General features: G+C 39.4%; 1 protein-coding gene across 1 annotated transcript; it reads right to left on the minus strand.

The window, feature by feature from the left end:
* Positions 1-470: 470 nt before the first annotated feature.
* LOC310947400 (transmembrane protein 255B) lies at positions 471-20,651 on the minus strand (the record flags this gene model as incomplete). Its single annotated transcript, XM_083914190.1, has 9 exons — positions 471-620; positions 1,760-1,855; positions 5,622-5,781; positions 6,954-7,039; positions 7,141-7,221; positions 11,847-11,936; positions 17,605-17,667; positions 18,098-18,237; positions 20,588-20,651. 9 exons carry the CDS (start codon positions 20,649-20,651, stop codon positions 471-473), a joined length of 930 nt encoding a protein of 309 aa, XP_083770316.1.
* Between the last annotated feature and the right edge of the window lie 2,480 nt (positions 20,652-23,131).

Genomic DNA, 23,131 nt, shown 5'->3' on the forward strand with positions numbered 1-23,131 from the left:
AAAATATACTCTGCAGGACAAGTTAGTAAAATAAACATGGCAAGTATGTATGTAAATAACACATTTAAGAGGCCTTACACACAAATACTTATAAAGATATAAAATACCAATGCTACTGATATTTTCTATGAGGTTTACACTCACGAGGTTTGTGAAGTTAAAGTTTGCGTTAAAGCCTAAACTATATTATAGCATGCACATGCAGTCGACAAATTTATATTACATTTTATTTACAACTTAAGACATTTATGTTTTTGAACAAAATACAGTAAAATATGTTCAGATCTTTAGAAAACAAAAACAGTTAAATTCTGCGTAATATTCAGTCCAACATATCGGTGTTTTAGTTGTGCCTGTCGTACTTCCTCTCCTCCTTACAACATCCACGTGAATAATAAAACATCTTTTTATCCCTTTCTGAACGTTCTGCTTTTGCTTTCTGGTCATTTGTTTTTGAAAAATGCTGGTGCTCATGCAGAGACGCTGTGGACCCTGTAAGGCAGCAGGCCGGTCAGCGGGGCGAAGGGAGGAGGGTTGGACTCAGTGCGAGGAGTCGATGACGAAAAATAACTCTGTGATGCAACTGTCCCTTCTGCTGGAGGGAAATACATCGAAGCTCCCTGGATGAGCAAGACAGGAAACATAGAAAGACCAAAATCATTATGTCTTTTGTACTAAACCCTGCAATTTATAATTTAAATAGTCCTAACAAATGTAGAGTGATCTCAATCATTTCTAATATTATGTTCTTTGTACCTCCAGAGCAAAAGTAAAGTAAAAACTAAGTCCTTGTGTTTGCCATGAATCAAACATGAATAGATGAATGATAACATCCGTTTGGTATAATTAGCCTTTAATCTGAAAAATCATAACGCACCAAGTTCACAAGCTTTTCACAGGACTTCACCAACATCTTTCACATCAACATCAACTTTCACAATCATTATCACCGTTAAATAACTGACAGATGGACCCAAACGCAGAAGCGGCAGGCAGGAGACAATTGGTTTGTGTTGATGTGAATTCAAGTAGATAACCTTGTTGAGGATTATAAAGTCTGGTTATTGGTTCTGATTAAAACACAGCACTCTTGGTGCTAAACATGTGGCTCTTTTATACAGATCAAGGCTGAAATGATGTTGATCAAATGTGGGACCTCGACAGTCAGTTTTTTTGGAAACATGCTGATTATTTTCTGCATTAAAGTCACCCTGTGGAGATTTCCTTTACACACATTAAGCTTTACTTCTATTCATTGTTTTTCACCTCGGCAAAATATGTGCATCCATAAGATCTAACAAACACGTTAAATGCATTTCTTACTTCATGAGATATTTATAAAAGTGTAGTTTTAAAGCTGTAATCTCTAAGATTCAGTGCTGGTTAATTTGGGAACCCTTGTGGTTTTTTGATTCGACCCTTGTGCATATGATGGCAATTTTAAGCCAGCGCCGGCATGCAAACTCCACCACTATAAAGAAAATCCTCCTATGCAGATAGTTAAAATGGAAAGTATTTAAACTGAAAAACTAAATGGTGGATGCTGGTGTGTGTGTGTGTGTGTGTGTGTGTGTGTGTGTTTGTGTGTGTGTGTGTGTGTGTGTGTGTGTGTGTGTGTGTGTGTGTGTGTGTGTGTGTGTGTGTGTGTGTGTGTGTGTGTGTGTGTGTGTGTGTGTGTGTGTGTGTGTGTGTGTGTGTGTGTGTGTGTGTGTGTGTGTGTGTGTGTGTGTGTGTGTGTCTGTTTTGACTGAACACTGACTGGGTGAACTGCGTGTCTGTTGGCGTCCGTCAGCAGAGGAGCTGTCGGAGAAGATGTTGTGCTCTCAGAGGACTCGGTCACAGGGCGGCTACTCCTCTGACACACAAAGAGAAACATGTTTTTTTAATTACAATGTGCTCTGTTGTTAAATGTGACAGAATAGAAACCAGTCACATTCAGCCATTACAAAGGAAATGTTTAAGATGGTCCTATACTTAAACAAGGAGCAGTCTCTGATCACAACAAGGTTTTGGCCACCATGAAAAGTCTGGGTTGCGTTTCCAATGTCCTAGCTCCCAAACGAACGTCAGGCGAATGTGAACAAATCTCAGACAACTGTAATCTGCACAGACATCAAGGAACAGACTATTTATAGCCAATAGTTACATAATTAGATTTGGTAGAAAAGGTTTTGCATTCTGCTGGAAGAACTAATACCACATTTATAACCAGCCCCTAAAGAGCTGGTTACTGCAGTTCTCTGGAACATTAAACACTCAAATTTTGCGGAGAAGTGGGCCTTCAGAGCAGGTCTTGGTTTTGTTTTCGGACGGTCGGACTAATAGGATATAAGGACACCCTGGTCGATTCAGTCTCTGAGATTTTTGGCTTTCCTTGATTTTGTTAGCTAAAGGGCAAATAAACTTAAACTGTCTTGCACACAGAACACAGGAAGCAATAAGTCAAGTTAAGGGAGTTGCTTCAATCGTCACACACTATGAGACACACACAGAGTGGTAGCAACTTGCAATCTCACTGGGTCAGTTCAGTGACGGCACACATTCATCACTGCTGAAACCTTTGATTCATTTGGGCCTCACTTGTGTTTTGTTCTCTGGTGGTCTGTGGTCTGTTAAATCCAAAACTGATGAAAGCTGCAAATCTATACATTTCACAAACTGATAGTGTGTCTTGTCTTTTATGTAATCTGCTGCATCCACAAAAAAACACATATAAAACATCTCAAATGTCTGAAAATATATTAATGTACATAGATCTCACCAGTGTGCAGTAAATACTACTCTCCTACTTTGCCTGATTTGCAGATCTTGACTCCTACTGGAAAAGTCTCAGACAGATGAATTAGTGCATGAAATTGTACTGCGCGTATGTAAACGTCATACGCCGCAAAGATATGGGATGTGGAATGTGGGAGAGAGATTGATCAACGATAGAAGAACAGAATTATATAAGATTCAAGAACACAAGGAGGACAAACCTGAAAACATTCCCTTAAAGATAATAATGACGGTTGATTCACTGAAAGTTAATATTTGTTTTTACAAAAAGAAGACTCGGCACGATATAATGGGAATCTAAATGTTTTGAAAGCTTGCCATAAAGAATCACAGAAGGATGGAGGCTGTTTTGGTCTGGCATTTCAATCATCTCCTGCTGTGTGTATGATCCAACACCGTGGAACGCTCTTCCTAAAGTCTGAGGTCTCTGAGCGCTCCATAGACCACAGAGACGTTAAATCTCTGGTAAAGTGCAGATCTAGGACAGACAACGCTCATCATTCAGGCAGCTGAAACCTCTTTGGGGATTTGAGGGTGACAGTTTGGTGTCTGGTCCTTGGCCAGACGAATCGAGCACTTGACTTGGGCTGCAATCAAAGCTGATCATTTTCATTTGCGATTAAATGTTTGGTCTTTGAATGTCACAAAATAGTCAAACAGAATTGCAATTTGATTTTACCATCACAGAGCCCAGCATGTTGTCTTTAAATTGAGATTTGATTTCCAATTTACTGACAGAATGATTAGAAAACGAGCAAAAATTCATGTTTGACAAGCTGGCAACTGCTTTAAAAATCACTTAAATGAACAGTTTTCACTAACAGCTGCTCAGCTTGTTTCTCTGTTAACCTATGATGTTTGATGACTAAACTAAAACATAAACTACACCGAGGTCAAAAAAGTGTATCATAAAAATGTGGCTCAATCCGTTTGCCTATGCATGACAAACGCCATCCAGATGCCCAGATGTGTCTGTGGACACACTGGAGAATAAGCAGCTGTTTTCACATGAGCTCACTCAGAGATTACACGTTCTTTGTACTATGGCGCCTCTGTTTGATGACCAATCCGAATAATCCAGATGTCTGCGTTACACCTTCAGCTCTGCCAGGTAATGTAGATAATTTCGGGTTTGCAGTGCATGTGTGAAAGGTTCTTCTGTTTCCATGCAGACAAGTTGATGGTTTCCTTATTGGTTTGTAAACAGTATTATGCCGTCGCCAGGTAGGGGTGAGAGCAGAAGATCAATTGAGGTTGAGTCAGTCATTTGCTTTCCACCAGGAAGAGTATGGAAATAAATGCGCGTCATCAGGTTTTGAAATTAAAAAGCAATTGAATTTCTAGCTCGAGCGACTCACATGCAAATTAGGGGCATTTTGGCGAGATAGACCCTCCTCATTTCAGGTACCTTTTATGTGCCTGTTGATTGCTGTATAAACTGTGTTGTTTGTATTTGAAACTGAAAATAAACCTTGATTGTGTACCAAGATTGAAAAAACCGAATACAGCCGAATATTTGGGTCCAGCCCTCCTTGTTTTTAGATATTTTGATGCATAAATGTTACATATTATCCCTTAGATTCTGCAATTTCATTAATATGATGAACATGTAAAGCATATTTAAAGCATATTTAAACATGTTTGGGAAGAGATTGTTGAAGTCCTGGTTAACTCTGCTGACTTATCGCTTTTTAATACCTTTTATGGCCCACTTTGTCAACTTCACATCCCGTCTTTGATGTCTCTGACTACTCTGTGAGACGATAGTCAGGAAAAACTGACTCCCCTACTACAGATACATGAACTCAATAAGCATTTTTCATTCTGCAGGTCGTAATTAGATGTTTGTTTGTTTGTTTGTTTATATATAAACTGATACAACAGAAAAAAACTAGGATAAGGTTGTGTTTTTGTGTGTTATTTAGTCCTTATGTTTATTTTGCTGCACATGAGACTGAACTGAACTGGACATACATTATATACTGGTGTGGATTGATTTAAAGCCGCAGACATGCTTTTTGACCTGGTGTTCATTCCCAGCTAAGGATTTACATGACATGCATTAAATACACAGGGAAATAGCCTGGAACCTCCTGCTACCAAATATTTGATTTATACCTTCTAAGTCACTGACCATGCTATGATATGCAGCCAGCATAGGTTTAAAGATAAGATGAGGGCTTTGCTGTAAATCTGAAAATTTTAAAAGCTCAGACATGAAGGTCTTTCCTTTAAAATATGTAAAGAATAAAGGTTGTGTTGCCGTACAAGCATCCCTGAGATCTTTGTAATGAACTCCAGGCCTCTCCTGAGCTCACCACACCCCTTCTACCGCATCTTTACACTCTACTTGTCATCTGCCTATTTTCTGCCGCTGTGATGTGCCATTTGGCTGTGATTTCGAGTTCGATTTCCAGAAAGTAAACTGATCCAACTGATCTGTGAAATAGTGAGAGAAACCAACATCCAGGGAATGATTCCTCATTCAGGAAGTATTAATTATTCGTATTTTTTATTTGTAAAACTGTGCAGTGAAAGACAACAACTCTGCAGAACAGGAAGGATGCTGCATAGAAAAAACACGCCCTTTCCAATTCTGGTGTGACGTCAACATAAAGCAAAGTTAATGGAAATCAAATATATTGTAATTTTTTAAGTTATTGTTAATAGTTTTCTTATTAAAAGAGAATTAAAAGAAATACAAAAAGCTTTCATGCAGATACATTTAACCTCAGAGCCTCTGAGTGTGTTATTTGCTGTTAATTGGGTTTGAATGTACCAAATGTACCACAGCCACACAATATAGGAACGACTGTATATTAATGCGTGTCTGCGCGTCTTACCAGGTCCTTGATGCTGCCCAACACCGCTGTAGTAAGGATGCCAGTGAAGAAGGCCACGAGGTTCAGGCCGGTGAGCGTCCAAATTAAAATGTACAGAATGAAAACGTCCTCACAGCTTCGTACTCCCACAAACTCATAGTAGCTGTTGAGGTAGCCTCCACTGCAGAGCGAAACAACAGTTTATTACAATTTTTTTTTAATTCGTTGGATGAGAACATTAATATAAGACAAGATTTGTCTTATATTATGACAATTCTTTGGTGATTAGGATATTTTAGCAGAAAATGGGCATCAGTTGGTTTAAAACAGCTACAAGGAACTTTCATTTTGTGTTGATTTTGGCGCCCCCTGTGTTTCCATGAGCACCAACGCCCAGTGTCATAAAGATCTTGATCTGGATGGCGACATAAGGTATGTTGTGGAAGCGACTGAAATAAGGACGTTTTTAATACTATTTTTCTTTGCTGTTTGCAGAACGCATAGCGACGAGGAAATGTATAGCCTATGTAAGATTAAAACTGTAATATGACGATAGCCAAACAAAGTAAACAGGCGGCGTTAACTTGGTCATGACCCCATAGGCGTCACTTTTTTAATGCTCAGAGAGTCCTGTTGGGAATTCAAACTAAACTAATGTTACCTAGCTAGGTGGTAACAAATGGTAAGGTTTAGGAAAAGATTGTGGTTTTGGTGAAATAATTAACATTTGTGGAGTTAGTAAAGAATGTTATGTAAGGAACGTTAAATGAGAAAGTTGACTTTCAATTCAATTTTGTTTATAGTGCCAAATCTTAACAAGACACAAATAGAGTAGGTCTAGACCACACTCTATGACTATTGTAGCCTACGTCATTTTAAAAAGTCACCGTTACAGTTTTACACGGGAGAGGAACACCAGTCTTCTGGATGGAAGTGTTTGTAGTTTCCATATTTTAATACTCCTCCCTGCCATGCCGCTCCTCATACTTCGTCATCTTATAGCATCAGTGTCAAGCAGTTGAGCGATGTGGACGGGTGATCCTTACTAATAGATGATGATCGGCCTACTGAGCCAACCAGGTAAAGGTAGAGTAGGGCCATATTGCCTCATATCCATGGTAAAAATAGCAACAGATGACAGGTTTTAACTGTCGTACTCTTGTGAAGTGTCCCAACACTGCTGGGGACAGGCAATTTACGCAAACATCCAATCTTCTTGTTGATGGTCTCGTTCTAAAGGCATCAGTACTCATTTGAGATTGTTCCATAACCAGTTAAAAACTCTGAAACGGTGATTGCATAGCAGTGGTAAAACTATACTGAGATAATATTGTGGTGATAACATTGTCTCACTTTGCGCAGTTGTACAGGTCGCAGCAGTAGCACGTCCCACTCTTTACTGTCATGCTACAAGACCCATCTGGACTCCAACACGACACCTGAAAGAGGAAACGCAAGTTCAAAATGTGTCACTGTTCACATGCAAATACAACACAAGACGAGTCTGAATCAGTCATCAGTCGGCTGCATCTTTACTCACAGAGGTGTAGAAGTTCTCGTAGATGTAGCTGCTGCCGCTGCTGTGATACTGGCACCTCTCTGCTTTCAGTGGACGCATGTCCTGGCAAAAGTTAATATATGAAGAAGATCCACAGGATTTCCAAACAACACCCATCCATGTTTACTCAGGATAAAAAGAAGATGTTAAAAAACTAAACAAATTGACCTTTCTTTTGAAAAATAATCCAGATGTACAGAGAGGCGTTGAGTTTGTGATCAATTTCCAAAACTCACTCCAGGTCCATATTTTAAACAGTTGGTGCTTTTCAGTTGGTAAAATAAGGTTATTTTCACTGGAAATGTTTTCTCTGGTTAAAAAATAAATAAATCACAGCATTTTGAGATAACTTCCATCATTGTCCATGTTCTTCGAGGTGTGTGTTTGATTTGGACTGATGATGACTGGACAAAGTTGAGAAAATCCCATTTATTGTATTGTGAAATAAAACACAACACAGGTTGAAATATCCAACTGTGAAGAGGCTGCAGGTCGTGAACTAAAGATTTGCGAAAGTCTCGCAAGATGGTTAAAGATTAGGCATTGAAATCTAGTGGTTAAGGTTAGTATAGCTGGTTGGGAAGTGAGTGTCGAAATAATTTTTCCCCCCGCAAATCTGGGGCTATCCTCTAAACACAGTCAGTTTTCAATACTTGACCACGGTGGCCGTTTTAATCATGTGACCGTAACATGTGAGGATTCCATTCAACGACATGAAAAGGTTGAAGTTTTAAATCATGGATGCATTTAGAGATTTTAAAGAACTACTTAATTTCAGGCAACAAAAGCACTCAGAGTTAGGGTTATGAAGAGTCGTGGATTAGCTTAAAATGAGTCACAGGCATAATTTTGTCATGAACAGAAGTCGGTTAACTTAAAAAATGTCAACCGGGACACAAACACTGGTCTCCTGGGTGAAAATCCTGTTTTGTTTGACCACCCGAACCTTTCTTCTGACTAAACTAAGCTATGCCACCCAACTCCTTGTTAGTGCTACGATAACTACGACATCAACTAGAGGTCACCACCTAACACCAGACGTAAATCATTCTGAGCTGCTTGCACAATTTCCCTATAAAATGTTTGTTTTTATGAGAATGGTCTGAAATATCCACTTTTTGTGTTGATTAATGATTATTCTTTAGTGGCAGGTCTTGTGCTGTTTGTTGATAATGGTATTGTCTGTATTACAGCTTTGTGTTAGGCGACCCCCCTGAAATGAGATGATTATAACACATTTAATGGGTGCGACCTCTAGCTAACCGAGTAGAGTACGTTCCCCGTTGAGGCTCAGTCTGTACTTGGGAATAAAAGGCAAAAAAAGCCCAACAATTTTTTATTTTTTTAAATACTACATTTATTAAAAAAAACATTTGATCCATTATTTCTTGAAGCCTTATGCTGTACTGTATGGTATAAAGAGACATATATATATATATATATGGACCAGGAATGGAGCCTTGTCAGATGTGGGTAACGATCAGTCAAATAGTGAGATTTTTATTAACACACAGGTTTTTTCAGTTTGTACTGGGCTATAATACTCATTAGAGTAAAGTATCCTTTCTTCTAGAGACTTTTACCCATAAATATTAAAACACACACATACCTAAATCTCCCCCATGTTAAATAGGGGGTTACGGAGAATTTAAAAGGGAGGTCTGCACTTTGAAAGCAAAACAGTGCTCTAATCTAACGTTATCTATCATATCAATCTTCAAAGAAAAGACCTGGTGCAATTTATAGTTACAATAAAACAATGTCTAGTTTACATTGCCCCAATATGCTGTATCTTCTAAGATATACAGCATGTGATTCTGTTCGTCATTCTGCACAAAAGGTTAAAGGAGGCAGTGTCGCTCCTTTACTTTATTGTATTGTGCAGATATCTTCTTCTCAGACGTCCACTGATGTTTGTCTGAAACATGTTGACACAATAAAGTTCCTGAACTGTATTACCACTACTTTTATTAAAGCTAAAGCTATTATGCGGACATTGTTGGGTCTCTGTAAATCAAAAATTAGTCATGAGTGTGGTCTTTACCTGCTATAAAACAGAGATGGGAATTGTGGTCCTTGTCATCTCCATGCCATGTATTTGTTCTGCTCAGTCACTGAACCAGCTGACTGCAGTCAGCACAGCTCTACAGCCAGAGAGATGAGCCACTTAGTAAATGCACCTGGGTAAGTGACTGAGCAGAACAGATACATGGTTTGCAGATGACTTGTTTAAGCCACAATTCCCTTCTCTGCTAAAAAGTTTATTGAGAAAACTTTTGTTATGATTTGGCACAGTTATTCATTCATCTTCAACCGCTTATCCCAGGGTCGGGGTCGCAGGAATGGAGCCGATTCCAGCTGACATCGGGCGTGAGGCGGGGTACACCCTGGACAGGACGCCAGTCAATCATAGGGCACATAGAGACGCACAGAGACAGACAACCATTCACACCTACGGGCAATTTTTAGAGTCATCAACTAACCTAACACGTGCATGTCTTTGGATTATGGGAGAAACCACGCAGACACGGGGGGAACATGCAAACTCCACACAGAAAGGCCCAGGCCGGGATGCGAATCTGTGACCTTCTTGCTGTTAGGCGACAGTGCTAACCACTACACCACCGCTTAGCCCATAATTTGGCACAGTTAATAAAATTTAATTAAATTGAATTGAACTGCAGTTGCAGCCTGGGATAATCTCACAGTTTGGTCCAAAAGATTTACACAGAGATCTTCAAAACAAAATGTGTTGAATTCGGATCATTTCAACAAATGTCTGGCATCATTATGCTGCGTTCAAACCGGAAGTGATAGACACGAGAGAAGCAGCACGATTACACAAAAAGTCCATCTACATGCGCGATTTCAAGACAGACGGCGCTTTACTCGGCTTATTCGCGACGCAATAGACGCGTAAATTGATCATTAGCCAATCAGAAGGGAGGAGTGGGTGAGGAGGGGCTGCGAGTGTTGTGATTCCCCCACCAGTAAGGTAAAAGCTTTCACTAACCAGGAACATCCAAACCTTTTGTGCAATCTGTCGAAAGAAAAGAGAAAATACCAAGTTGTGTTTTTTTTCATGTGCCTGATTACGTCTTGTCTGGACACAACAACTTCCCGGAGTCTCCACTGCTTCTCCGGTAATCTCCAGGTGCCAACGAAACAAATTCTTTAACAAAACAGTGAGGCAAAAATAGTCTCATAGAGGGAAATAATACCCAATAATATTGTGAGAGAAAAGAACATTCCTCCACAGTGTCCTACAGTTTCTACTTGCAATAAACACTTTTTCAATCCTTATCCTTCATGAGGTGTTTGAAGGTCTAAGCACTGAAACGTATTTCTGAAAAAAAAAGTTCATTGCAAGTAAATCGGACAGTGCGCAGGAATTTTCCATTCGCTCTTCTATGGACATTTTCCACCTGTGCACCTTCTTATAAGATACTGAAGGTGCGCATGAGCCTTCACACTGAATAATGCTGTATAATGTAGAAACTGACAGTCAAAATATGGTTAACTCGAAGGGCACTCGGAAAGCGCAAGCCTCTGCCAAATGCCCTATCTGCAATGCAAACAAAAGTGAAAAATCATTTGTGATCACAATTTGGATCCGCTCTGAAAGTGACCCTGTTCTTCCTCGGCCTGTGCTCCACCCTTTCATCAAGTTTCATGAAAATCAGGCCAGCAGTTTTTCTGTTATACTGCCGACAATCAAACAAACCAATAAAACAATATGGAAAAAGTAAAAGTCTGAAGCGCAGCACTGATCGGGACTGTATGGTTGTTACTAGTGGCGGATTAAGGTGGTCATGGGCCCCTAGGCTCCTGTTTGTCTGGGCCCGCACATTATTAATCATGCTTTATCAGAAAGAAAACACTAGAACAGAAGAAGAGTCCGCAACCTTGAAAAATCCTGTCAATTTGGGAATTTTCTTTAGTAGATCTTGGTTCTGCTGCTCTTTCAGTTGTTATGCTTTTCTTTTTCCTGCTCCACAATCACATTTACTTCCTGACATTTTGCCGCAGTACTGTGTAGTTACAGTGAGTGAAGCACCATTTGACAACAAAACTGACCTTATGATGGCAGCTTTTTTTATTTTTCCCATTGTATTAAATACATTTAAAAAAATTAAATAGTCAATGCGGGGCCCCTGCGCACCTGGGGCCCCTGGTCTGCAGCCTAGGCCAGCCTGTGCATTAATCCGCCTCTGGTTGTTACATCCACTTATAAAATGGGTTCTTTTTTTGTGAATGAAGTGGCACTTTTCTTTGGTTTTACAGATTCATACTGGATTCGTCTGCCTTCATTTTTGAGGTTGGAAACAGGAATGTAGCTTTGATTTTCTTTAACCTCTTTGCTCTCTCAGGCAGGCAGCTTGCTTTCAATCACAGTCACTTCCAATAACTGTATCATGCACAGTATTAAGCCTAAAATAACTGGATTTTACATGGTCAGAAACAAAAAACAAAGCTGGCGACTAATTTGAAGACGAAACGATAATTTGTTGGAACTCATTTCATGGACAAAATCGTGTCAGTATTGGAAACTGGACCGAGAGGCTCACAGTCAACCAGCACAGTGGTTTGTTATTGCTGAACGGTCTACTATTACTGCTTTGTTTTATCATCCAGTGCAATCATATTTGTTGTCACACGATATACGCATGCAAGTGCATGTAACTCACCATGTTAAAGACAATACAGACGCCATCAATCACCAGGCACAGAAAAGAGGTGATGATCCCGAAGCTGAGGAAAACGATCGCAGCCGTCAGCTGGAGGAGGCACAAAGAAAAGAAAGCATAAAGATGAATAACTGGTGTTATTTTACTGTAGTGGGTGCACAGTTTGACAAGATGCAGATCATAACCAAGAGAGTAATCGTCCGTCTTATCTTATGTCCAACAGATAAAAGTTTTGCATTCCAGTCACAGCAGTAACTGTTTTGAAACTTTTATTTTATCAATCTGACAGATGTGAAGCTATTTGGTGTCTTCTCAAGGCAGTCTGCCCAAAAATTACTTATAAAAGGTGTTTTTTTTTACAGCATTTAATAACTGTGTAACTGAAGAGAACACTGTTTTAATGTTTAGTTAGTTAGGTTCAGGTTCAGGTTACTTTATAGATACCCAAGGGTAAACTAGTTTCACAGTTGAGACATAAAACATAAATCCAGGAACCGATTAGAATTGACAAAGTGCTGCAATCCATCAAATAAAAGCATGAAATAAAAAGAAATAATTAAAATATGTGAAAACGCCAAGAGCAAATTTCCTGCATATGAAGGTTAGAAAGTTAATTAAATAAATAAAAAGTTATAAAGATAGAAGTCTTTATTGTCATTGTGCTAGAACAAACTTTGCTTGGTGTAAAGTAAAAAGACAAATTTAAATGATGGTTGAATTATTTGGATTCGCTCCAAACGTTTATGGGTTCTTCCTTGGTCGCTCTACGTTCAATGAGAATGAGGCCGCTAGTTTTTCCATAAGCCTGCTGAGAATCAAACAGACAAACAAACCGAACCGACAGCGTAATGCCAACGACTATTTCCAATAACAATCTTTTGAAAAGAGCAAATTTGAACAACAGTACAAACGGATGGTGTTTACAAGGTACAGGGAAGAAGAGGGGGATGACAAACACTAAGGTTCTCACTTTTTGCCATACTTGTCATTTATTTATTTTTACACAAGCGGTTATTGTGTTGTTTGTTGGTTATTGTTTGTTTTGTTGAGCGTATTAAAAAAAAAAAAAAGAAACAGGATACACAGGAAGTAAGAAACTAAGTACTAGGTGGAGAAGGGGTAGGAATTAATAAACTACTGCTTCTTCCTGCTCCTTTTCAAACATACAAAGGGTTTTTAATGACTCGTGCTTCAAGTGTAATTTATTTTTTTCATATGTTTGAAATAAAGCATTCATTCATTCATTCATTCATGCATTAATTCATTCATTCATCCATTCATTCATTCATTCATTCATTCAAAATATCAGCATTTATTTATCGTCAATTTGTGTTGCCTTCCTACTTCTTCCGCACAGGCTTATGTTTACTTTTAATCCATGTGAGATTAAGCGTTCTTTATGCCTTTGTGTACTTAATAGTTTTATGCTTTTGCAGAGAAAATAAAGATGATGAAAATATACACATTTATGAATAATTCCGTCTTGATATTTCAATTCACAGAGGTACATTTTTTTCTTTTGTAGTAGCTGCAGGTTGAAGGTATTCGGCACTGAAGGAGGAGAACAGACTAGAAAAACATTATTTTGCAGTCAATCAATCTTGTCTTGTCATTAAAAAAAAAAAAATAAGACTCACCAGTGAAACAGATAAGAACATGAAACCAACTCCAAGCACAAAAAGCTTTATCCGACAACGCCCCTTATAAACCCAGGGTGATCTGCTGTTTTTAACATTTTTGGCATATTTCTGGCTTTTGGCACGACAGCGGTGATGGATGAAAGGTCCTGAAGAATCAATCTGAGTATAAGTTGTTGTTACAGTACCCATAGAACGTATGGCATGGAAGTGTTGATGTTTGACTGTGTTGTAAAATCAAAACAAAGATTGAAGTGATTCTTTTTCTTATCAACATAACCCAGAGCACTGAATCACCAGGTAAAGTCAGCAGACTACAAAGTCGATCTTTATTTGATTAATTGCAGTATGTGATTAAAACCAACTGGCTTGAACCTGCTTAAGCTGTGCCACACTAAACACAGGTGAACACTTGCAAAACACGCATTTGTATTTTATTCTTGTAATTAATTGTGTCCACTTTGTAGAAATCTGTTTTCACCTTGTCATTAAAGTGTTTTGCTTCTGTAGATCATTGTAAAACAAAAATAAGTGTAGAAAAAGTGTGTGATACGGATCAGAACCATACATATTTGACCCAGTCAAACAATCGGACATACTGATTAAACTGTTGATTGAGAGAGGACGGTTTCCAATAACATGTTTACAGCAGGCACACTCCATTACTTCAGCAACAGACATGGCTATTTGCTAAACAAATCAAATTACCTCGTTCCCAGGGTGTGTACTGTAAATAAACATAAAGTTGCTCGCTATCATTAGCTAATGCACTTTTGTTATAGCACCTTTTTTAAATGTCTTTAAATACGTAAGAGTGATCAGCAGCGTCACACACACGCACAAAGGCTGAAATAACAAAGTAATGCGCTTTGAAGGGTGACACAGATTGTCATCTGTTTTTCCATTTCTTAGCTACCTCTGCCAAGGAGTTTGTCTGCTTGTCTGGTTTTCATAAAACTTAGGAATTAAATCTTTTTTTGGAGCAGACCCGAATCACGGGTGAAGTTACAAAAATTATTAACATTTGTGCATTTGTCATGTGGTGTCAGAATAACCAGAAAAAGGCATCGCTTCACAGAGGTCTCCACTCTCTAAACGCGCCCTTCTACCTTCCACCGCAGAGATAGAGAGAAGGTAACGACACAAAGACACAAATGCATATAATATACAATGAATACCAGATGTTAGCTTGTCTGGCTCCTATGTGTGATTGCTATCAGTTTGTGTAGGCTACACAAGAATCAGGAACCGATTATTTAATTGAGTTAATGTTGCTATTCCTGTAGATCTGTTCACACACGGCACATGCAGTTCACATTAAATGAAGCCAATTTACCTCTGGTAGCTAACGTTACCTCCCTGAGTTGTCTGCAGACTATTCAATTATTATTTTTATCATTGTTATTATTATTTGAGACTGACATGTTGACAATTGAGTTGTCCCAGGCAAAAATCAGCATCCTCCCCAGTTGAATGTAGTAAAAATGTAAGTTTCTCTGCTTTGTATACAGTACAGGGATTGACACTAATATTTTCAGGACTGGTCCCGAGGGCCAGGATCAAATGTAAACTTATTTAAAAACATTACAGCAATCAATTTAACACAGCCTTCCTTTACTGTGACACTTTGATAAATAAAAAGTCATTAACAGAATGAAAATAGAGCCAACTCCTCATCGGCTATCAGCATTTTCTTCACCATTGTACGGTCTTTCGCATACATAATGGATGAACTTAGGCTTCAGATCGCTACTCATAAAAGGATTGTGGACTACAACATGATTATTTTCATGGTTGTTACATGGTAACAACAGGGGTGTTCCCTATGGCACCATTAAAACAGACAATACATCCTCCAGTTTTATTCTTAAAAGAGACCTGGTGGTCCACAGGGTGCCACCTACAGGTGATATTTGGAGGCCACAGAGTCACTTTTGTGGCCGCAGGCCATGGTTAAAGGTTGAATATGACCCGGCCCAGTAGTCTACAGGAGACCGGAGTCTGTTTGAGTCTGTTTGAACCTGTCCCCTACGGCAAATCGCACCATAAAAACAAGTATTGCAGAGGAGTTTGACTGACAGTTACTGTTGAAACATGAAAGTTAGTTTACCGATCAAGGAGAAACGCAGCCATTTGGGCGTGCATTTTAATGCCGTTGAACTCCTTTATCTCAGTCCATGGAGCGAATGCTTGGCCTATACTGACTCTAGTTTTTGTCCGTCTCCGGTCACTCAGCTGCTGGGACAAATAAGCAGTTGCAGGATTGGTAAACTCCATTTCACCCAGTGCCAGCCTACAGTAGCTGCACCTAACAACAGACAGCCCTGGCAACCCGCAACGCTATTGGCTGGTACCATGGAAACAGAATGTGACAGAACATCATTGTCTTTACTTTCATTCTGTACCCCTCAAAAACGCCCCATGGGTGTATTTTTTTTTTTAATATACCTTTTAATAAAGATTCTACATATTCAGCCTTTAAAGTCGAAGCCAGCAGTATGTTTTACTTTAAATGTTGCAAGAAAAAGGACTAATTAATGTGGCTGGCAAATGTGATGCTATCTCATAAAGTTGGCTGGAGGTTGCCCCAAAATTCAAAACAGAGCAGGAAATAGACTAACGTTAGCCTGAACACAATTAGAGGTGACTCTAGAGTCTGCTGGGACAGAGCGTTCATCACCATTATGGGTTTGTTAAACTGAATCATACAGTCAATTGCAACAGGAGTAAAAAATAAATAACAAAAACTTGCAACGAGAGTGGGTGGAGTCAGGTGGAGCCCCCATGGAGGCTAGGTCTCCTACTCTCATTGCAATCTTTGCTCAGTGAAGTCGGTAATGTTGAGGGGGAAACAAAAATGGGTTACTACTGTAAGGTTTAGTAAGTAAAATTATATTAGAGCAGATAAACAGGATCATCCCATTGCTCCCAGAGTTTGGGTTTCCTGATAAAAACTAACATGGTAAGTTCTAGGGTAGCAGTAGCTCAGTCCATAGGTGACTTGGCTGGGAACCAAAAGGCCGCCGGTTTGAGTCCTGTGTGGAGTGTGGACTGGTGGCTGGAGAGGTATCAGTTCATCTCCTGGGCACTGGAACCCCCAACTGCTCGGGGCGCTGGCACTCACTCAAACATCTCTCCATTAATTGCATGTATATGGGTGTGTGTGTGTAACATGAATGACAAAAATAGAGTGAAAAGATAAAATTTTCCCCGTTGCGGGACTAATAAAGGAATTCTTAAGGGCTATCTGCTGTTTAATTGGTAAAAATCTGATCAGTCACTGTGGCGAAGTGAAAATAAATAAAAGGTTTAGCCCGCAAATTTGAGGGCGTGTTGTATTACATCATTTAGCTATAAAGTGGGTGTTTTTAACATAACTCACTGAAACATATTGACCATCTGACTGAGAGAAAAACACTGTTGAGAACATAAAACCATTTGAAAGATCTCCTTAATGTGTTTTAATAAGAGGGCACTGAGCGGGGGAACACAGGACCCTGGGAAGTGGGAACATAGATACGCTGCAGGACAAACACATTCCTTACACTTCAGCTCTTGTTTATGATTTGGGAAAGGTTAACAAAAGACCCGTCAAACTCTTTACATGCACAGTATCGTTATTACTATATCCATATGCAAACCCTTTCAACATGTGGGCTGCATCCAAAATCACTCCCTATTTCCCTGTGCTAGTGCACGGCTATTTACCGTCTGCCGTTTTATTCCAGGGATTCTGTGAGTGTGAAAATAAAACATCGTGTTGTGACTCTACCAGCTGTCTTAGTGTCTATACTCTAACTGCCAACCAGGATTAACACTGTGCTCAGCCACAAACACTAAAAGTAAGGGCAGAGACATGAGATGAGAATAAGATTGATATAAAAAGACAATTGCATCCTCCTCGTCCCCATTGACACAATTTAAAAATCCCCGGTCTCACGGCGGGTGGCCACAAAATGCCTGCTGTGTTGCAGAGCCGCACTGCTGGTCACCATGCTGAATTAAACACACTCTTGGCCCAAACACAGTCTCTTTTGGCAGGTTAGGACGCTCTGAGTGTGCTCATTGAAAACAGGAGGAAGAATTATGACGAAGAGGTATGTGACTGTGCAGAAATATACCAGCTGTTTGCGGTTTTCTTCCAGGCAGAGTCCCAGAAGTCCCAAGAATGATCCCAGGGTCAGCTGTAAAGAACATAACGTTAAGATCTCAGTGAGGGCAGAATACTGTACAGAAACACGATTTGATTTTCATAAAAAAACATTGTTATGATTCGATTATCTTCACTCATCAAGTATAAGTTCTTTATAATGAATAATATATGTATTTTTTTATGTTACATACTTTTTCAAAGAGTGGTCAAAAGAAATGAATGACCCAAATCCCCACACAGACATTTAGAGAAACTCAATCAGTGTCAGCCTCTCTGGGAAGTCCTCATGTTGAACACACTACTAAAGTGATTGCGTTGGCCTGCGCTTCAAGACTAAAGCACTGCAGCTTAAGTTTCAGCACATGCTGGAGGATGTTTTCATATGTTAACTTCCAGCTGATTTACTTGTGGCTTAATCCAATCTGACAGGGAAATCCTGGAGAGACAAATACACAACTTACAATAACTCCAGAGATGTAGCCGGTCACATTCAGGCTCTCCGTTCGAGTCGTCGTGTAAACCCCCAGCACCACCAGCAGCAGGGACAGACTGAGCATGCCCAGAACCAGCCACAGAGCACCTCTGACCCTCGCCATCATCTCTGCCACCAACACAGAGAGAAAGGTGTTATATGGGACAGTGCAATACAAATAAAAGCTTCCTATCTGCAATTTAATGTCAAGGTTGACAAAAACAAACCTAATTCAATTTGATTTAATTGAATTATATTGTTCTAAATAACACAAAATAGATGTATTATTTATTTATTACGATCCCCCAGGCTATTTATATGACAAACAAGAAAAGGGTCCTTATTAATAAAAATAATTTAAAATGATAAACACATCTAACAAATACGCCACGGCGCCAAACTTTTAGCCTTTGCATGGATATAAATTGCTACGGACTCTCATCACATGTCCTTCAAGCAGGTAAACAGAAAACATATTTATCTAATTTAAAATATTTGAAAACAAGCAAAACATCGTCAGTCTTAACCACAGTGTCTCCCCTCTTCTTCATTTCATTCATTTATTGAACCGTTCACTGATACACTGTACCTACACTGGATGTTTATACTGTTTCTAATAACAACGACACATTTGCTATAAAAGCAATTTCAGTCAAAAACAACTGGAAACGTCTTCCTAGACAAACAACCAGTCCAGTTGTTTTTGACTGAAATTGCTTTGAGGATAACGACGACCTGTACGAATGAGAACATTCACAGGCTTATTTGCTATAAAGTTAAAACTGAGAAAGACATATTTAACAAACCAGCTCGTAACAGTGCAAACATGCACCTCTTTGAAGAAGAAGAATTCCTTTATTAGTCCCACGAATGGGGATATTCAATTGATTCAGTGCCTTGCTCAACAGCACCTTGGCAGTGCCCAGGAGATGAACTGGCACCTCTCCAGCCACCAGTCCACACTCCATACATGGTCCACACAGGGACTTGAACCAGCGACCCTACAGTTCCCAGCCAAGTCACCTATGGACTGAGCTACTACCACCACTTCTGTAAACTATTGTACAGAAGTGGCAACTGGTACATCGATAAAAATGAGGAAAAATATCAAAGTGCACTGCTCCATGTGGAGGATTATTGCACCAATATTCTACACTATTCAATTTCATTTACAGTTTCAAATCAAGTTATCTCAGGACACTTCTCATATGGAGTACCGACCACGATTCACAAAGAACCAAGGGAGCTAGTGGGTTCAAGCTGGAAATTTGTTTGGATTTACATGTTTTTTAGTTTCCATGAATTATAGATCGTTTGTATTCATAATGTCTTCTTTATCCATTTTGAAAGTTAAAGTTTCTTCTTGTCAGGCAAGTTAGTTGTATGGTAAGGATGTCTTCTTACCTTTTTTCCCCCATAGCTAAAACAAAGGCAAGAAGACATCCTAACCATACAACTAACTTGTCTGACAAGAAGGAACTTTAACTTTCAAAATTCCATAAACTGCGTTTGTTGTTTCCATCAAGGACCACTTTGGAAATAAGTGTTATTTCATACAATATCGTCACTTTTTCCTCAATATTGAACATCAACGCCACACATTAATCATATTAAAGTCAGTCAGTCAACAGCAGCTACAACCCCTCTGTACGCCAAACAGGAAGACGATCATTAGGCTGCACAGCATCTAAACCTTTTATTGTGAAATGGTTCAGCACTGTGAGGCACACAAGAATCACATTACACACTTAAACAATGGGTTGCATCAAATCATAAAACACACCTGTTTGTGCAGCCTCTATTTTAACTTGTATTACATGTCTCTTTGATATGTTGTTTCTTAGTTTAGGAATGTAAAGTTTGGCTTGCTTCCTGCATGTTAGACACAGGTGAAGTAGTAAAACAAAAGGCGTAGAAGGAATTCTTCTGGACCGCAGACAAAGTCCTGCATTTAAAATCTTACTCAAAGTACATTTTGTAGCTCATACTTTTATTTAAGTAGGTCATGTAAAAAAGCTCATTTCAGATAAATATTCATCATGTTATGATGATAACAGCATCATGATTACACTTTAAGTATAGATGCATTAATGTGTTAACAGCTTTACTCACACAGCATAACCATAATTAATAATTCATCCGTTGATTTACGTTGTGTTTCACAAGATCAGTGCAGTGCAGTAAAAAGCAGAGTATTTGCCTTCAAAATGAAGTGGAGTAGAAGAATAAAGTAGCATAAAATGGAAATAGAACTACAAGTAGTTAAAAGCTGCATTTACATGCTGTACTTTAAATGTACTCAGTTAAGAGAGTTGGTTTGTAAAACTATTTCATTCAATGAAAATCTGTTACAATGTAAACTGCATGTTAAATTAACAATTGCGGTCATTTCACAGCCTAAAAACACAATTATCTAGAATATCAGTCCCAAAGAGCAGGGTAATATCTAATCATCTGCCCCTGTCACTGTCTCCTGTACCTGCTGCCCGGCTCTTTGGCACAGGTTTGTCCCGGCCCGTCACTCCCTGGATCCTTACAGTCATGATAAATAGATCCACTCTCCAGTCTGGGTAAACTTCAGGATTCAACTGAGGCTTCACAACAACTTCTCTCAAAGCTCTGAGTCTACTGAGTGGATGCACCTCCCTGCAGCTCCGGCCTGTGCTGCATTCAAGGACGGTCGGAAACGTGAGATAGTCTACACTGCTGTCAAAATGCTCCTTAAAAAAAACAAGCCCCCACCACAGCGACTTCCAGGTTGATCCAATGCAGTTCTCCCAGTGTCCACTAGGGGCAGGTTTCATACAAAAGCAGTTTCTCATTGACCCCCATGTTAAACAGGTCGTTTTCACAACATAATTAAACCTGTTTAAGACCTGGTACAAAAAAAAGCATTCTAGTCTGTATGTTTAGGTCATATCTCCATGACAACACTGAGGGGGTAATTATTTTGTACCAGGCTAGTTTTTATTTTATTGGAGGTTAAAGTAACATGGCCCTCATTTCACTTCGGAGGCTAGTTGTCAGGATTAGCATCATTAGCATGCTAACTCATTCGTGTGGTGGTGTTTCCATAAGTTAAGATGGTTTGCGCTTCCATCAACTGTACAAGCAGATGGTTTAGGAACACACCGTGTTAACGTTAGCTATGTTATGCTAATAAAATAGCCACACTTACACCATGACTTTCAATATCTGGCTGTTAAGCCTGATGTAACACCCTTTCAAAATGCCACTTTTGGGTCTAAACGGCCGAACATGTGAATAATTACGATCCCCTTTTTCATCATTTAGACATCTTTTATATCGATAAGAAAGAGTTAAAATGACAATTATGTTGTTTTTTTTAAAACTCCGATCTGTTCAAACAACGGGCAACATGTGTCATACAAGGCTTGGACCAGCTTGGACCCGGAAATCGTATTTTGAAAGGGCGTTACATCACGACTTAACAGCCTAATAGCCTACTATCGATGACACATATGCTAATCTGGAGCAGCGGGAGGATTCGGGCCGTGAGGGTCGGCGTTTTACCGTCTCTGGGCATGGTACTGTGTTGAATATCAGTTTAAATCATAAATTCTGGCTGCCTGCCCTTGACTCCTGGAGCCGGTGTGTTTTCCACTAGACTGACAAGGGAAATCCCACTCCCGTTACAAAATTTTGAAAAATGACTCCTGTTCCCTCCCAGTCCCCCAAAAAATCCCAACACTGACTCCCATTCCAGTTTATCTAGCAGCGTGTTCTGTTAGCCTAGCTCCAGGCGGTCATGCTAATGTTGCTAATTCAGTAAACATCAGCCAGATGGACGTATCCACTGGAAATAATTGACATCAACATAGAGGCTGAATCCATTTTATATACTATCTATACTTAAAATTTAGTAAATGAAATAAAAAAACACACATGCATTGGTCATGGCTCCTTCAGCAGAAACAGAAGAGAAACGAGTGCATTGAATGTGAGCACATCTCCCCGAAAACAGATGTTGATCAGTGGGAGTTTACGTGGCCCTGTAACCTAACCAAAGATTAGCATCTAGGCCCCTGCTGACCGCATGTTCCTCCATCGCTCTAGGAAGTGTTTTCCCATGCTAAAACTCTCTTCAGCCCCTTATGTGCTGTGCTGTAGCATGTCACACAGAAATTAAATGATAAAGACGTTAAAGTAAAGCGTTGCAGGGCCTCGAGATTTGGCACCAGTGCAGTAGCGATGTTAAAGGCCCCTTCACACGTCAGTTGGCGTTGGTGGTTATTACCAAATACATTTTTCCATTAATTTAACACAAACCAGACGAGATGGGCCCCTGGAGATATGGACCATCAGATCCTTCATGTCTGTCAGATATAACCTTTTGTTTTTTTAAATCTACTGTATCTTTGTTTGGTATGCTTCTTGCAACATTGTATACATTAACCCTGAAGATCAAAACACAACAACATTCAGGAAAACAAGACATTTCAGACGATATTTTAGAAAACACGACATTTCAGAATGGACAACAGCGAAAGAGAAAACACAGCTACATTTGGTGAGACTCAGTGATTCCTCATTGCTGATTGGATGCACGGCCTGTCAGACTGCGACAAATGGAAGTACTTCACATAAATCAATAAAGTTTTATTTTTTTGATCATCCAGAACTCTGAGAGGCAGCATCGCGCTGTAAGACATCAGTCACCAAAAGAGAAAGAAGTACTTTGTTTGACTGACAGACCGTGGATCCAGTCAGCGTTGTGAAGTGTTGTGTTTTGACCCTCAGGGCCACCGTACTTGTCTTTAATCATAAAACAAGCATGCAAAACACAAAATAAATCTTAACGTTGCATTTCCTGGTGCACTACTCTGATCCTCGGCCTGACATTGGGGCTGCACGTCGATTATGGACAAAAAAATTGCCCTGAACTCGTAAAAGAACACATTACAGTTTATTTAATCTGTATACCATTATATTGATATGAATGTAGTCTAAATTTCTACTGTTAGGAGGATTTTAAAAGACATATGGTTTCACTGAAAACTTA

This window comes from Echiichthys vipera (genome assembly GCF_963691815.1).
Source record: "Echiichthys vipera genome assembly, chromosome: 5".
NCBI lineage: Eukaryota > Metazoa > Chordata > Actinopteri > Perciformes > Trachinidae > Echiichthys > Echiichthys vipera.